Here is an 18,357-nt window from a genome sequence, read left to right as displayed (position 1 = left end):
TGGATAGGAAAGGCAATCCCACAATGCATTGCAGCAAACTCAGTAAATCCAAGCTGGTCGATGGTAATAATAAGAATACATCAATACATTTTTTTTTACTAATAATTATGTTATTCAATTTGTATGTGCGTTTCATGCAATTGTTTTAGCTTAGCAACATACAGTATATATACGTTGCGTTTTTAAATTTTAATCCTTTTATTATTTATTCACCCTCAAGTCATTCCGAACCTGTATGACTTTCTTTAACACAAAAGATATTTTGAAGAATGTTGCTAACCAAACAACATCGATCCCTGTTGAGTTGCACTTCCAAAATATCTCCTTTTGTGTTTCACTGAAAGAAGAGTCATATAGAGGTTTGAAAATAAATGATGGCAGAATTTTATTTTAGGGTGGACCATTTTTTAATGCACTAGGTTCACAGCAGAGTCGTAGCAATACTCATTTATATGTGTTTATACGTTTGTCGCCTTTGCGTGCCATCTCTAACCTTTTTGAAACCGACCTGTCAAGCTAAGCAAGCCAATTAGATGCTTCCGAGTATTTGTGTGTCTACAGTATGTGCAGACACATCTTCATGCCTGGGAGTAAGATTGGACTTAAATATACCCAGAGGTCCAATTTCTCCTCCGACCCTCAACTAAAGTACACCTTTCTCTTTTTAGAGCGTGCGTTTTAAGATGCAGTGCCTTGTTTCTGTCTGCTGGGCTCTAAAGTGCTTTTGTGAGGTAAAGGGCCCATTTCCAGACTGCTGAAACAGCAGTTCGGCTGCATGGTTGTTGCACAAAGGAAAGCCTTTTGACTACTTAGAGCAGTAGAGCAGAGCATTGGTGTGACATTTAAAGATAGTGGACGGCTCATCATGTGTCTCCCGTCCAGACACATGCATTTGAAAAGTACTGCCTAGGGACACGATTACCAGCATGGATTCTGGGATAGACGGATGCTGCGTGCCTGGTGCTTAGCAACATACTGGATGCACTTCCTTTACGGATTATAGTTTGACCTGTATGGTTAGAATCGTGGGAGCATTACAATTGTTATAGTTCATATATAAAACATGTTATAGTTCATATATAAAAATCTATATATATATAGTTCAAAATAAAAGCTTTGTCATCATTTACTCACCTTCATGTAATTTAAAACCTGTATATTACTTTTTCTTCTGTGTGACACAAAAGAAGATATTTTGTATTTTGTCTCAGTGGTTCTGTGTTTAAGGCTAATGTTGTTTGGTTATCAACGTTCTTAAAAATATCAAAATATACCCCAGTGAATCTCAGTTAGAAAGTGAAAGGAGGATCAAGGAATAGAAAGAGAGAAACTTCAAGAACCTTAAACTCAAAATTCCACAGCTGACCTTTGTATTGGGACTTCTGAAACAAGATGTGCTATGATAGAGAAAGTTTTGAGTTCTTGGTGCTATTTCTTGTTTCTTCGACAAAGCTCTGTTAGGGAGAACATGTTGTAGCTGTCAGCAAGAATCAGCAGCATGGACATAACACTGTCTAATTCATAGCTGATTCATAGTGTCTGCTACGTTTGCTTTCTGCAACAACAGAGGCCATTGTATTGTATAACCGAATCGTTCAAAACGTTCAACGTAAACCAGACTCTGACATCATAAAGTGGCTTTTGTATTGTACACAGTTGGCTCCAGAGATAATTCAGCTCAGTCTCTATATTAACGTTGTCACTTTTGATGACGCTAATCTAAGCGCATTCCTGACGTTTTTTCGGTTTCTGAAGCGGATTGTTGGATTGCTGACCTCAAAGGTCTCCACTTGGCGGTTTCTTTAAAGAAACAGTGTAAATAATTAATGTTTGCTCTCTGTTTGCCAGGTTTTCCAGGGGAACACCAACCCTACAGATGTGGTTAAAGCCAAACTTCCCAAGCCCACATTGACACGATACCTCAGGATCCGCCCCTACGCCTGGGAGACCGGCATCGCACTGCGTATTGAAGTGTACGGATGCAAAATCTCAGGTTGGTTACAAATAAATCAGGCTTATTTCTGGTTGGTATTCGCTGGCGCATGTTCGATTTGTCGTATATTTAGTTTAGAAGCAAATTGTTAATTTACATTCTCTAAAAAGCTCCAAACAGAAGTCTTGTTTTGTCAACACACCACTCCAGCATGAGCGCTCAATTAGATGGTTTACTTTTTGCAAAAGTGTTTATTCATGCCGCCGAAAGCCTTTTGTGAGTCCTGTGTGCGCCGAGAGGCTCTTGCGTTGTATACAAGTGTGCAAGCCAACAAAAAGATCTGTGCTTTCGTGTAACCTCCCGTTTGAATTTACTTCATTCAACATGAATGCCATGAACAGCATGTGCTACTGTTGCTCTCCCAACCTCTCTTCTTCAACACAAATTCTCATTCTATCCCCCTCCCCTGAGCCCTAACCTCTCCACCTCTCTCGCACACTCACAGATGCACACATTACATATGCCGAGATCCACACCAACTAGCGGCACTCAGCCCCAGCTGGCCCTGGCCTCATTTGCATATTCATCTAGATGTTTTGACTCGGCTCCACCCCAAAGAGCTTTGATTGCAAATGCATTCGTATCATAATGCGCCTCCCGCTGAGTCAATTTCTGCATGTGTAGGAGGAGAGCGTGTGTTTGCCATCATGCATGGTCTATCTGCTTAATGCACAACATCCATAGGAGGCTTATTTTTGGAATCCGTGTGCATACACAGATTTAGCTCGGGTTGTTTGTATGTGTGCGGTTCGCCGCAGATCTGGAGCGCAGCTGTTGCAGTCGTGTTTTGGACGAGAGAACAGACCGCATTTCAAACACATCACAAGAGCGAGGGCCTCCCCATGACATCACCAGTGTACATCGGGCTCCCTTATGGTGATGCGGCAAAGGCTGGCGGCTGATTAGAGAAGCCTTTATAGTTCCAATACCAAACAAAAACTTTTTGTAGCTGTTGAGTGGAAACATTGTATCTCCATATTTTATAACTTCACGTATATTTGTATTTTAATAAATTATTGGTCACCGTTCATGTTTGACTATGGGTTTGACTTTGGTAACCAAATTAATGATTATTGTTTGTAAGCAGTACCATGGTATTACCAATTTTAACTAATCACTGTACTATGGTATCACCACAGATATCATTAGAAGATGCTAATAGATGTTTATCACAACTGTACCAGACAGTGACACTACCCACTTTAGATAAGCCGGCTGGCAGTTAGGAGGTGGTCTCGCACACATTTCAGTCCTGATAGGCTGTCCACATCCCCACAGCCATTAATAAACTTCCTCCCTCTGTTTGTAAATAAAACCATCTGCGAGTGTGTGGCCGCCCAGCTTCTATGTGCTGCGCCCAAAACAACCCAACATGCCATACACGTGACCCTGTCCACCCTACGGGCGTGTCCACCAGGGTCTACCACACCAGGAGCTTTCACCAAACATCCCCAAATCACATCTGAGACCCATAAACAGGACCCGATGACAGTGGCTGCCAAAAGATTGAAAATAAACTTGGTGTACTTCCAAGCCGCTGAGGTCCAACCACCTCAGTTTAGATCTGTTTCATCGAAGTCCTGAAACAATTTAACATGCTCGTACGAGAAATTATACACAAATGTGTTTTCCAAATCTGGCAGGGTAAATAAAATACAACCGTGACCGTACCCACAAATAAACAGTGGAAAAAACAAAGACTCAAGCATTTGTTGTTTTATGAGTCTGGATCTCACATTTGGACTCGTGAAGGGGTCACAGACAAGTGGTCTTTCTGTTCCACAACTGCAGAGGAAGTTCCCTCCATCAGTATAAAGGCAGCGTTGTGAATGAAAACTCTGTTCTGGTGGTATTTCACGGGACATTAGGTCCATCTGTGAAGAACCCGAAATCATTGCTTCCTTGCTTCACGGGTGCCGATTGTAGATTACTGTATTGGTGACAGGTCACGAATTCCCAAGAGTCGGAGAAGGTACAAAAATTGTGACAGCCAACAAACAGGCAGTGAAACGTATATATCCGATAATTTTAAAGCAAACCTGCCTTTACAGAAAAGAAGCAGAGCGTGAAAAATCATATTACGTCTGTTGAAGGAAGTGAGCTTGGAGAGATAAAGATTACAAAGTGGATGCGGGAATGATGCTGCCAATATGAAAGCAGGCGAAAAAGAAGGAAAAAGTAGTAGTGATCAAGGACGAAAGCAAGAAAGCATTCAAAAGCACCGGAGAGGGGTTTTAATTAGATAGCTTGAAAAAAAAGAGTAAATGTAAGGTCAGTGGTAAAAGAAAGATGGAGAGAAAGAAAGACAATAAGAGAACCAGCGTTTCTTATCATTTTTTTGTGCACCTCATCCGTCTTTCCTGTGCCGTGAATATCTGTTCATCACTTTTTTTTATCCTGTTTCTGTTCTTTTTTGGGTTGTTGCTAAAAGGATTTACAGTTCACTGAGGTGTGAAAACATCAACTCTATCTTCTCTCGTCTCCTCAGACCCAGCCACACACAACAAAGCAAAGTTATTGTTTAATTCTTCCACTTCAATAATCCAGTTTAAGATGGAAACTGCGTCTAAGATGATCAATAGCTTTTTGGCTATAGCCACCATGTCCAAAAAACTATATCAGGGGTTCTCAACCTTTTTGACTCCAAGGCCTTCACTTTATTCATCCTTTTCACAGTTTTTATTTGTTTTAAATAGTATTCCAATGCTCATTTTGTCTCATTTTAAATGATTAGTCATCCTGAGGCCCTCCTGTTGAGAACCACTGATCACATTAAACTAGTATGGTTTTGTAGTTGGTTGCTGATCTGAGATGATCCATAAACAGCTCATCATCAAAACACGACTGTTTCACAACAGTTTTTGAGCTAAACATCTGTCAGTTTGTGTTGCCAAGTCCCATTGATAGGTTTGAGTCTAACACTACACCTTCATCCCTCCACAGAGTACCCATGTTCAGGCATGTTGGGAATGGTCTCAGGCCTCATCACAGATGCCCAGATCACAGTCTCCTCCCACACAGAGCGCACATGGGTGCCGGAGAACGCCCGTCTGCTGACCAGCCGCTCCGGTTGGACGCTGTTGCCACAGCCTCAACCCTACGCGGATGAGTGGCTGCAGTTGGATTTGGGTGAGGAGAAACTGGTCCGAGGTTTGATCATCCAGGGAGGCAAATATCGAGATAACAAGGTCTTCATGAAGAAGTTTCGACTGGGCTACACTAACAACATATCCGACTGGAAAATGGTGATGGACGACACTGGCAATAAACCCAAGGTGAGATACAAATAATTAATGTTGAATGTCAATTTGGGAAATATGGATGTTTATTCACGATGGTTGTGTTTTGTTGGTTCCAGATCAGCTTTGGTTTGTTTATTATGATGTTTTTGATGAGTTTAAGGAAGTTGAAAATGGATGTATAATGTATTCTTCCCCCGGCATATAGCTGGGCACGCTGTGAGCACAACACTTAGAGGCCTCCGAATACATTCATCAGTATTACTAATTATTATACAGCTAATAGCAGTCATAATGCAAAACAATTTGATATATTATGTAAGTGAAAATGTACAGTCAGACAATCATTGTTATAAAAATAAACCCTGACAGAGTGATCAAGAATTTATGCAAAGCAGACATGATGACTATACATTATCATACTTATTACTTATCTACCAAATAAATAAATAAATAAAAGGGTGATAAATATTGATTGGAGGTTCATTTATTTCTTTGTGTAAGGAGGAAGAGAGCATAAAGTGATGCACCTCATCCTCCATCAAAGCTGAGTTAAAATATATAAGTACCAGGTGTCTCAAAACCTTTTCTTTTTTATATTCTTCACTTGAAGGACTAAAGGAGATACACATTAGCTGATGGCCATTAACATTCCTTCATAATTCTCCGTCCTGTACCATTCTTACCTCTGGCAAATATCATTCCATCCTCGTGTCTTTTCTGTCGGTCTCCTGTGGTACCTTGTGTCTGGTTTGGAGCACTTCAGAAGTGTGAAGTCAAAGGCTGATGCTTTTGAAGGTCCGGGTATCCTGCTGTTGCAGACGGCCGTGTTAGCCCACAGCCGTTCTTTTCTGCTCTAGCTCAGCTGTACGATGTCAGAAGTAAAGTCGAAGGCTTTCTTTCCTCTGGTGCTTTGTTGCATTAGAAATGAAGTCGAGAGAGGTGTGCGCTCGGTGCCCTCGCGCTTGTTCTATCATTAAAGCTCTGTGCTTTAGTTTCTCACGTCGAGCTGCTCCTAATAAAGCTTGCCATTTTTCAGTTCGTTCTCACTGCTCGCCCGATAACTACTGTTTTTCTCCTGTTGTTAATCTTGGCAGATTTTCGAGGGGAATTTGAACTACGACACACCAGCGCTGAGTACCGTGGAGCCTATATTGACACGCTATATTAGAGTATATCCAGACAGAGCCACTCCTGCTGGTATGGGACTTAGATTGGAAATCCTGGGCTGTGAAATGGAAGGTAAGTTAAAAACTCTTCCACACACTTAAGTACATAACCACACGGTAATACAGTACCAAGTAGCGACTCACTTACTTTATTTTAATAATGTTTTTCTACATTTTAGAATAATAGCAAACTTATGGAAAAGTGTTAAATGGTATAAGTGTTACTATGGGAATTATATAAACAGTTTGTTCCAGACCTTGATTCTGATGGTGTTTTATTCATGATAAAGCACAGCTGTGACCGCTTCACCCAAAGGTTTAAATAACTAGATGCCTCATTCAAGCGCTCCAGGCATAGATGCATCCGCCATCTTGGAATGGTCCTCTGACATCAATCACAGTTTGCTAGAATGCCACAAAAGAAATTGGATACCATTTTGTTTGATATCATGTGTTAATGTACCAAATAAAAGATTTTTTTTAAAGATTCAAATTAAAATATTTTAAGAAAAATGTCAGTAATGTGACCCTAAACAGTAGTGTACATTATAATTATGTTTATTATAGTTTCATTGTGATTATTTTCACAAATGATTCGCTTAAATTTCTATTCATCAAGTTTTCTTGAGTAGCTTTTAATGTAGCTTCTAGTTCCCACATGGACACTGATTCATGCCTGTAATGGTCAATCTTGCTGAAATCCAAAGACATCATCCAAAGCCAAAGTAATGTAAACTCAAGACAAATGAAATTATAGCCCTTTGATCGAAAAAGGCACTTGTGGATCCTCAAGCGTGTGGTCTTACGGCACAGATGCTATTTGATTAAATTTGGACTTCTCTACGGAAGATAACAGGACAGGGCTCGGTTTAGCTTTCTTCATAATTAGTTGCCCAGCAGATGACGCTTCAAAGGATATCTCCTACCTAGAAAGCCATGTGCCTTCAATGCTTCTAAATAACAGGGCCCCTCACAGCTGGAGATCATCTTTGCCCCACCTGCCTTGAAGGATTAGGAAGAGGTCCTTGATGTGCTCCCCTATCTCACTTCTCTCTCTGAATTAGTTTAGCTCCGATGGGGTGCTTGTGTTCTGTCGAGGCAGCGTTAAGTGGATTTACATATTGGATTTCTGCGAAACCGGAAGACTTGCTTGTGTAAGCCGCAGCGTCCCACCGGGAGCTTTAGTCAGATGATAATGCTTGTTTTCGCTTTTAATGCCGAAACATGCACTCATTTTCTTTTCTGTCTCTGCTGAAACTCAATCAAACAAGTGACCCCACACACATGTACACGCTCCTAACAGCAGGGTGCTAAGTCCTAGCAGACGTCTGGAGTCAACAGGGCTGTCCAAAGTCCTGCACAATGACCTTTCTACGACCCTTCGGCTTCAAGGGATTCTGCCCCTGGTTCGCTCATGATACCTCTGCGACAGCTCCCGTTTCCCCCTTTTCCACCCCTCTCTTGTCCCCCGCACATTTTTGTCTATCTGTCCCGGGAAAGCCATCTAGGCTTAAAGGCAGCTCATTACAAGCCGAGAGTAAACACAGAGTTTCAGGCAGATGCAGCCAAAGGCCACATCCAAAGGGGCACAAGCAGCTATAATGAGAGGACACTGCAGTTTCTGCGTGCTGTGCCGGCCCAGGGTGGAGCATAACATCTACAGCCAAACCCAGGCACAGTCACACTGAGGCTTATATCAAAGAGCTATGAGCACAGAGGATCATCATTAAGATGATTTGTCATAGCACCAATATACATCTACCATAGTTTTACCATGTTTTTAAGCGCTATGCTAATGAAATGTTATTCAGTGAAGATACCATTTGAAGACCCTGCTATATGAATATCATTCACGACTACCATAACTCTACCATGGTACTACCATAGTACTTTTTTAGTGTTAAAAGAGATTTGTAAAGGATCTGCTTTTGCTTTTTGTAAGAAATCTTATAACCTAATGTTTAATACACAACTGTATGGAGAGGGACTCTGGACAAATGAGATTTCACTGTGGGTGGGGTCACCCAGCAAGGCACAATCAAATTTAAAACAACCTTGACTAAAATAAATCTTGTGACTTTCTAATGAACTTTTTTTACCGCCAGTGGTTTTTTTAAGTTGTCAGTCAGCACCAGCATTTTTATAACATTTACAAAATATGAAAATGACCCCATATAAAAATCCTATATTAATATCCAGAACCTCTCTTTTAAACAAATAAACTATTTTATTTTATTATAAAAAAATGAACACATTGTGAATTGTAGGTAAGTTTCTTTAGAAATGCAACATTTTCAACAAAAAGCTGAGGCAATCGTGCAGATTCAGATTTATAATAAAAACTTTTGTATTTTCTCTCTTTGGATCTGTACATGATGTACTCTTTCAGAAAGTGTGTAACAGTGCCCCTACCAAATAAATGTGAGACATGAAAAGATGAATTGACAGAAATTTCAGTCTATGACGGGGAAGCGTTGCCTCGTGAAATAACTGTTAATTTTTTACAGCTTTTTACTATTTAAAATACGGTTTAAACGTCCAATATCAGAAAATACTGCAAACTTACAATCAAAACATGAAAATCATGTTATTTCATGTGAAAAAGTTATTTCACAATAGTTTTTCTGGCGCCACAATGCACAGGTTTTTAACAGTGTAAAGAAAATGTCATCAACGGTGGAGAAATTTAATATGTAGAGAATGTCCAACATGTACCCCATTTTCATCTTTCCTCTCTTTTTCTCTCTCTTTCACTCTCACAGTGCCCACAGTGCCCCCGACTACCCCCGCTCCCTCCACCACCCCATCAGATGAGTGTGATGACGAGCAGGCCAACTGCCACAGCGGCACAGGTGATGACTACGACCAGACAGGTGCTAACACCCGCCTGCAGAGACTGCACCCTTCTTTACTGCACCTTGCACCTTCTGCTTTGCTAATCACACCATCCTAATCCTCACCATGCTCACACAATGTTCGGAATGGCACACTGGCACAGTACTGATACACTGTGATGTACAGTATGTTTACTGTGCACAGTATGCTGATCTTCTACATGCATCTAGCAAACACATTACCCTTGCCAAATGCATTTCTTCAAACACACTTGCATTTCTATTAATCCCAGTCACAGAGACAAATGAACCAAAAGCAGTATTAAATGCCATCTTAATTGAGTAATTTATAGAATTGCACTTACAATTGCAATATTAGCAACGTCATGTGACTCCGATGTAAAATATAAATTTTTAGATATAAACTGTTTCATATACTTCATACTTTGTAGTATGCAGTATATATTATTTAGTAGGTAGCATGCTTTATGAGGTATTCCATTTTGAACATTAGTGAGTTTTTTAATGGATATTGTGGCCAAACCCAGGCACAGTCACACTGAGGCTTATATCAAAGAGCTATGAGCACAGAGGATCATCATGGGATTAAATAAGGCTGCAGAGATTTTATATAACAAAATAGCATGCCACTACTACTAAAGTTTATCTTTGTATAATTCATATCGTTTCACATGCTTTACATAAAAATAACCTGTTTTGTGAAGATAGGATGTAGTAAACCGTACACCAGTATTCCATCTCAAAACACAGCTATGGCCTTAGTACTAATCCTCTGCACTAAACCTTGATCTGCACATTACATCTATTTGAATACAAACGCTTCTTGTGTTCTTCAGCTGCTAACGCTAGTATCTAAACTCTGTCTTTAATCTCTTCAGTGCAGTCTCACAGTGTGTGTGTTGCGCAGAATTACAGTCTAAAAATGTTCAAAGTAAACCTTCCTTATAAACAAGATGTTTTTTTCATGTCTCAAAGCTTAATTAAAAAAAGCATTTGAGAATTAAGGCAGTCAGAAATCCGCGCCTCTTGATAATTATCCAAATAAAACATTCCCCTATTTCAACTTTCAATCTAATGGCCTTCACTGTGTCCACACTATAGGTGGGACCACTGTGCCAGAGATGACCACGGAGCTGAGCACCGGTCCAGGTGAGAAAGATATTCGCTCACACTATTTACCTTCTCTCTGCACACAGCATGTGTAATTTGTGTAATTATATTGGAATGTCTAATGGAAACGCTTAAGTAACAGCAAAGTGTGTTGTTATTTCAATGTTTACTACTGCTATACTAGTTTGAGGTGCTAATACTACAGTATAAGTGGGTCATTCATGAATCATGAGTTGACTTTCAAAACATTGGTTCAACGTGTTTTCAATGCTTGACCTCAATAGTGTGAGTGGTGTGGGACTTTCTGTTTGCTAAACATTTATTAGTGGTGAATGCACGACAACCGTTGGTGATGCATTTAGTCTCTTATTTTTAGAGTAGGAAACCTCCAGCTGTGCCTTGAACTTACTTAAAGTTAGAATTTACGATCTGGCAACCCACCACAACACCCTGGAGTCACGGCCGCAAGTTCACTCCAAAGTGCCGCTAATGGCACCGAAAGGAGACGCTTCGCCCTTTAAGAAAAACACTTATTTTGTGCTCTAGTTGGTGATGATATCGGATTGACATCGGTCAGTGCGTAAACTCAAAGATGAGTATGAAAGTGTTCTCATGAAAGTCTATAAGGAGGCGTTTTAATTCGCTCACTCAGCATAATGAATGATTAGCCATTCAAGACTGCTCACTAATGAGCAAATGAGAAATGCCCCTAAACTGACCTTGACTAATTAGGCGGCGTGTGTGCGTGCGTCTGTCTCATCACGCCATCAAAACTACGGAATAGAATCGTGCTCCTAATGAGCACGTGACCTTGCGTGCGTGTGGTCATTTCTGGTCAGCGTCGATTGGACGCGTGCGCTTATTGGATGTGGTTTCGTTGCTATCATAAGCATATTAAACCGGCTCAACGTTTCGGGCTGCGGTCAATCGCATCCACGTGCTGCCTTTCACTGGAGAAGCCCCGATATGCGAAAAGATGGAAAATGTAACTTTTAATTGGAAACGGGCATTTACGCTGCAGCGATGGCCGAGTGCCCGAGCTGCGGCTTTTAATGGGAAATTCTTTCCTCCCCAAATACCGTCGGAAACTCTCGGAGAGTTCTGGCATTATTTAAGGCGCACAGCCTTCAGCTTTATTAAACTGTCTGGAGGAGCAGCGATGATGCTGAGCAGACGCTGGCGTAACTGACATCCTAGATGTGCTTCTGCTTCTCTGTCCGTCTCAATTCTCTCTCTCTCTCTCTCTCTCTCTCTCTCTCTGGCACTCACTCAGTGTAACGCCGTTAAATCCCTCCCTCATTTCTTCACCATCACTCTCAATTTTAAAGCTTCACTGTTTCTTATTTCTTGCATTTTTTCTTAAGAACCTCCGTTTGCATATATATGATACATTTTCCTCAATGCGTTTGGCTTAAGTGCAATAGAGTGAACGTTTACTAGTCAATTCGTAAAGTAACTCTCTACTGCCACCCAGTGGACATTATATCTATAAAAAAGTATTGTTGGACCCAAGAAGTCGAATAAAGGAGGTAAAGTGAATAAAAGGAGTAAGCGTTCCCATTCATCTCAATGGGTGTCACTGTGATGTGAAAAGCATCAGACAGAAACAAATATATATAAAGCTTATAATGATGCTTATAAGGCCCCTTTTGATGCTTATAAGGCCCTACAAAAACATTCTATGGCAAAACATTTACTATAATGTAATGAAAATGTCAAAATGTATATGTTGCATGCAAACTCTGTCAATTAAGAAATATGCTTTTTCCCTCAAAAATATTAGGTCATAGTATGACATAAACCCTTATTTTTAGTCACCCTTTATGTTTGTCATAAAGGTATTAAACCAATAAAAGATATTAAAAGTGCTCGTCTACTTTGACCCTAACAGTATTGAATCTTTTGAAAAGTACAGTGTTTTTATTTATTTCTTTTATAAACAGTTCACTTGGACTTAAGAGGTTTCAGAAAGAAAAGTCACAATATACAAAAAATGCATTTATGTTGCTAGTTGAGCAATGTCACACTGCCACAATACTCCCATGTCTTAACCTGGACATGATCTCTCTGCAGCCTTCTTGTGGTTTGCCTGTGACTTCGGCTGGGCGAACGATCCCTCGTTTTGTGGTTGGATATCAGAGGACAGCGGGTTCAGGTGGCAGATCCAATCCAGCGGAACTCCAACTCTAAACACTGGCCCCAACATGGACCACACAGGTGAGACAAACATCGTGCAAAAGATGCGCATCATTAACTTACCGATATCCAGCGCTTCCAAAGCTCACATTTACTCTTTCCTCTAAGGCGGATCAGGAAACTTCATCTACACGCTGGCAACAGGTGCACAGGAGACGGAGGTGGCTCGGTTAGTGAGTCCATCAGTGTCGGGACAGGACTCGGATCTGTGCCTGTCCTTCTGGTACCACATGTTCGGCGCCCGCATCGGCACGCTGCACATTAAGCAGCGCAGAGAGAGCAGTAAGGGCACAGCTGATGTGCTGCTATGGACTGTCAGCGGTCACCAAGGCAACCGTTGGAGGGAGGGGCGAGTGCTGATACCGCACTCTAATAAACCCTACCAGGTATGAAAATAGGGGTTTTGTCATATAGGCTGGGTAGTACCGCCCACAATGACATTTCATTGGTTTAAAATGTGCCTTCACATAAACATAAAATATGTTTTAATTGGTTGTTATTGTGTGATGAAAATTGTGACTTTGTCTGTAAAATGCATCCAGTGTAAGTTTTATATGTAACTTATTTATGAGATTTTGAGTACTTAAACAAAATATATATATACATATAAATATATATAAAGACATATTTTGAGAAACAGCTCTTACATTTTCATGTATAATACGTAAATAAATTATTTTAAATATTAAAATGATTTTATTGATACTGTTTTATTGTTTTGCCCAAAAATGCCATATTCAGTTAATATTAAAGATATCACATATTCATATATTCAGTTATTCAATGCTGCAATATCAATTCTTTTGGTTGGTGGTCTTATTCATTAAAATCTATAATAAATGTCTATATTTCATACAACGCTACAAAATTTGTGGCCATCTTGTGTCCACCAGGGGGCCACGGCCCACAGTTTGAGTGGAACTGGTGTATACTATATAATAATTTATGTATATGCTTAGGTATATAGTAGTGGTTGGTCTGTATTTTGGTCCAGCAGTTTAAAATGTTTTACATTGAATTTGACTCTTTGTGTTGTTGTTTCAGGTGGTAATTGAAGGTGTAGTGGAAAGGAAAAGTTGGGGAGACATTGCAGTGGACGACATCAAAATCTTAGAAAATCTGAACATTAATGACTGTAAAGGTCAGTCAATCAGTCTACTACAGAGTTAAATTGCATTTGTCATTCTTGTAGCTCAATGAGAAGAAAGCAAAATGTATAGCTTGAATGCTATACATTTTATAATGCATTGTAAGTGCTTTATATTAAAGGGTCTGCCATATAGCATTCTTCAGTTATACTTCAAGCATACTGTTATGATCATTACATTGGACTTAGTTGGCTTATTGTTTTATGTTTTTTGTTAGACCCAGCTGTCCCAGCAGAACCAATTCTACCTGAAGAAGACTTTAATGAAATCAGTAAGTCACATTCCAAAATTCGCTACACCAATCAGTTAAAAGACGCTGAATATAATCCATCACAAATGGAATCCAATAACCTAATAATATAATTATTAGTCAGGCCTGAAACAGACTTGTTTTCATAACTCACGGTTTATTTCCTGTTTAGTCGTGGACATCACAGATTTCCCTGAGATTGTTGAAAACCACGAGATCAACGGAGCAGGGAACATGCTGAAGACGTTGGACCCCATACTCATCACCATCATCGCTATGAGCGCTCTGGGAGTCTTCCTCGGCGCCATATGCGGCGTGGTTCTCTACTGCGCCTGCTCCCACAGCAGCATGTCCGACAGGAACTTATCCGCCCTGGAGAACTATAACTTTGAGCTAGTGGATGGTGTCAAGTTAAAGAAGGACAAGCTCAACTCACAGAACTCGTACTCGGAAGCGTAACGCGCTAACCAATGAGAGGGAACCTCTCTTCAGGGAGGGCGGGGCTTTAAATGGACTGCCGACGCCACCCGATTGGAGGAGGACAAGGCTCTGTGGTTCAGGGAACCGATGGGTGGACGTCTGGGACTGAGCCATGCTTTTCTCAGGAGCTGCAGTGAACAGAACCTACCAGTAGGGGACACTGTGTACAAAACATTGAGTACAAGGATTTCAAAGAAAAAAATCAAAAATGAACCATAAGCATATGTACAGATGATTGAAATGATTATTTTAAATTTTTATTTTATTGGTTTTGTATTATTTGAGTTGATCGTTTTTACAATCGGATGCTGGTGTTGAGACCAATATATAATAATGTTATAAAGTATTTATCTTGTTTTTTCTAGGAGGAAAAATCATTTATTTTTATTTTAAAAGATTGTTTTGCGCTTTAAGGAGATGTGTAAAAACCCCAAATGAACCATACGTGGGTAACAGAAGGCAAATACCCCACGGTAGGGAAAAAGGATCAAAGGGGGTGGAATATCATCCAGCCCTGTTGCATTCTGGGTATGGTTCGGTCAGTGCCTTTGGTACATCTTTTTTGGCCTCCTCTGTTGATTTTTGTTGTTTTTAACCCTTTAGTTCCTAAAAAAGGATGTTGGTCAAATCTGCGAAACGGATCCAGTAAATTCATAGCGCTTTAATGTTAAAGATCCTGCATATTGTATATAAGTTTTAATATATTTTAATGCCCTTTTCAAAGAAATGAGTAAAAGGACAAAAAAGAAGCTGCAGTATCCCTTTTTTCTTGGGTTGTATGTTGTAAATACAATCGTTTGACTGTTTTGTGAAAGTGAAAATTGTGTGCTTTATTTCGTCCAGTTTGGTTACTTTTGCTACATTCCCAAAAGATGCAGCTCTTGTTCAAAACAGGTGTTAATACAAATCTAGTGCACATTCACATCCCATTTCAGGATGGGAACATCATCTTATACTCTCAAACATTTCATTCAAACCTTGCAGCGATTTTTTTTGTAATATCAGAGAGAAGGTCAATTTTCTGGTCCATTTACCTGGAATGCAGATTTGTGGGTGGACATCGGATCTTAACATTCAAGCCTCTCATGCACAACGATAGTAAGATAATCACACCCAGAATGTCTGTCTGTCCAACCAGCATACCAAAAAGCGAAAAAATAAACCCATCATCATTGCCTTGCTTTGATTTAAAGTAAATGATCCCAGAATATTTCATCTGCCTCTCTTCAAAGAGCTCATTTGTCCATCAGTCCGTCTTGAATAAAACTCTTGTATCAGCGGGAACTGTAATTTTAAGAGTGGTGCTATTTAAGTTATATCCGCTGAAAGCATTTCAGAACATCATGCATTGCCTACTATTCATTTGCTTGTGACATCATCTGATGATTGTTGGACGAGTGATGTCATAGTGGAGATCTTTTATTGGCCTTGTGTCTGTACCAAAGGACTGTTGCCTCAAAATGCAGGGTCCAGTCACCACCCATATATCTCCAGGCATCTCAAGACGGCATTTGGAAAGGGGTCAAGCTAATAAGGACACATTTGACATCCATTAATATGTTTACATGACTTTATCACTCACTGTTTGATTCAGAAGGGAGAGGCCTGGCAGTAGAATTCGTACTTGGCAATGGCTTACACATGTAACAGGGCTTCACTGCTGACAATACTAATGTTTTCTACAGGTTTCTTGCTATGTTCTTGTACTGTGTTGTATACTGTGGCGAACACACTTTTTCTTTTATTTCCGGTAGATACATGAATCCACGTGTCGATGCTACGTGTGTGTCAGCTGAAACTATAAAGGCGACTGGCTTCAGTCAGGATTCTGTGAGAAAGCGTACTGTAGCATTAACTAAAAGAAACAATGTTGCACTGATCAATATATTTGATGAAGTTTATGTGTTTATAGCATTCATTTGTAAAAAAGAAAATGGAAATAAAAAAAGACAGTGTTCATTTTTTTAAATAGTTTCAGAATATGTGATACGATTCTGAAATGGTCAAATATCAAGATGTTTTCATTATTGAAAAAGGTATACAGATTTCCTATAGTAAAGTTCCCATTTACCTGACTGATTATCTTTTCGTTTTTGTACTGTCGTTCAAATTTTGTGCTGATTTTTTTTACGAGAAGGTGAGGAAGAAAAGAAAAACTTTTATTTTCAATACTGCCTCTGTAATTTGCTGTTGTAGGAAGGAAAAAATGAATAAAAACAGCAAGGCCTTAAAAATGGACAGCAGTGTTTTGTGTTTTTGAACATCTGCGTCACAAAAAAATAAAAATCTAGAAATGTTTCAGAAAATTTTAAGATTTTAAATAAAAAGTAGAAATCACTGTAAGAGTGTATTGACCATCTGTGAGCTGCACTAAGCTTTGGACAGTGAACAGTCAGTAAGTAGGTGTATAACTGCGGGAAAACAGCAGGCGGCGATATTGAGCTAGTATGCAAATATTTGCGTAGGACGTTCAGAGACTAAACTTTACCTTTTTTTAAACCAACATATCCTTTAGATGAGCTGTTATAACTCAATCTTATCATGCAATATATACACATATATCAAATGTAGACATATAGCCTATAAAATAAGAAAGGTAAGACACGAAATAAGGGCAAACAACATAAACAACATTATTGTGTTACCCATGTTCCAATTGAAAGCACTCTTAAAAGATGTTTGGAAGAAAACTATTTTACAACAAAATCCACTTTTAAAAACACAATAATGCCACTAAGGTTGCGTTTACATGTACAAATAAGTAAATAAATAACAAAAGCATTTATCTCACAACAGAACATCAGGGGCGGAGCGGAAGCTTAGGGGCTCAATCCACGAATGTTTCTTTAAAAGCTCCGAATTCTTAAAGTACGCTGGGTGCATCATTCAGCGCTAAACTCCACTCCAGAATTAAAACAAAGGTAAATGACATGTATGTAAATTAAGATGCTGAATCTTTTGACAGACTGACAGTAAACAAATCGGTCATTAGTGGCTTCAGTGTCTAATTTATAGTTATGTAAGCTGATGCATATATTACCGGTTAATGGCTAATGTTAACACTAGGCGAATATTCTATGTTGCTCAATGTATAAATATATAATAACAGTGAGCGTTTTTTACCGACTACCTTTTCCCGAGACTTATGTGCCCTATAACTTGGTGAAGCGGGACGGCTAGCGCTCGTCCAATCAAACGAAAATGACAGAGTTTACGCAATTCCAGCCAATCAAATTACAGAGGCCAAGCAGAATGTCAGCCAATCAGATTGAAGAAGACCTAGCTTCAGCCAATCGGCAGCAGGCGTTTAAAAGAAACAATGCGTGATTCCAGTGCGGAGATGACTGGTGAAACGTAAGAAAGCAGATATAACAAAGCCAACGGTTAACAATAAAATGTGAAATGGTAAGATTCAGACAATAAAAATACTTAACAGGTTTCAAGGTTCTATATTAGTAAAGCTGTTTTTCACAAATTCCTAATGGACCTTTCTTATATAGTAACAGCAGACATATTTTGCCTGTTTAGAGAAGAGAAAATGTCATTGCGAACATTTGTTTTGTTATGGTTTCAAAATCATAATACAAATAACAATTACATTTTAAACAATGTAATATAGCTTCCATAAATGCCCGTTGATTTGGGCTAAGCCCCTAATGTCTACGTCTGGCTCCGCCCCTGCGCTCCTAAAGGCTATTGATCAAGACAAAAACCATTGCGAGGATAAAGAACAGCGGGTTGGGTTGCAAATCGATAACTCAAATCAAACTTTTAGTTAAAACAACTTCAATTAACAAAAAACGTATGCTTTTTTGTTTAATTATTAACCTTTATATAGTTATTTATTTAGACATTATTATTAACTACTCCGGGATTAATATTCTAACAGACATTTAATTGCAGCTCTTTTCTTGGGA

General features: G+C 39.5%; 1 protein-coding gene across 2 annotated transcripts in view; it reads left to right on the top strand.

Moving 5' to 3' along the window:
* Positions 1-16,676, top strand: part of nrp1a (neuropilin 1a) — a 56,636-nt gene extending 39,960 nt beyond the window's left edge. Inside the window, exons 8-17 of one of the 2 annotated variants that reach the window (XM_079488339.1) lie at positions 1,849-1,993; positions 4,937-5,268; positions 6,330-6,474; positions 9,164-9,253; positions 10,358-10,405; positions 12,440-12,583; positions 12,671-12,948; positions 13,607-13,703; positions 13,928-13,981; positions 14,133-16,676. In XM_079488339.1, the coding sequence (XP_079344465.1) occupies positions 1,849-1,993; positions 4,937-5,268; positions 6,330-6,474; positions 9,164-9,253; positions 10,358-10,405; positions 12,440-12,583; positions 12,671-12,948; positions 13,607-13,703; positions 13,928-13,981; positions 14,133-14,419 (1,620 nt within the window). In that variant the 3' untranslated portion in view covers positions 14,420-16,676. Of the gene's footprint in view, positions 1-1,848; positions 1,994-4,936; positions 5,269-6,329; positions 6,475-9,163; positions 9,275-10,357; positions 10,406-12,439; positions 12,584-12,670; positions 12,949-13,606; positions 13,704-13,927; positions 13,982-14,132 lie in introns of both variants that reach the window. The other variant, XM_079488338.1, reaches the window with a different exon arrangement.
* The last annotated feature ends 1,681 nt before the right edge of the window (positions 16,677-18,357 follow it).

Source organism: Barbatula barbatula, assembly GCF_947034865.1.
Source record: "Barbatula barbatula genome assembly, chromosome: 23".
Taxonomy (NCBI): Eukaryota; Metazoa; Chordata; class Actinopteri; order Cypriniformes; family Nemacheilidae; genus Barbatula; species Barbatula barbatula.
The sequence above is the reverse complement of the archived record's forward strand: the minus strand, read 5'-3'. Positions and strand labels throughout refer to the sequence as shown.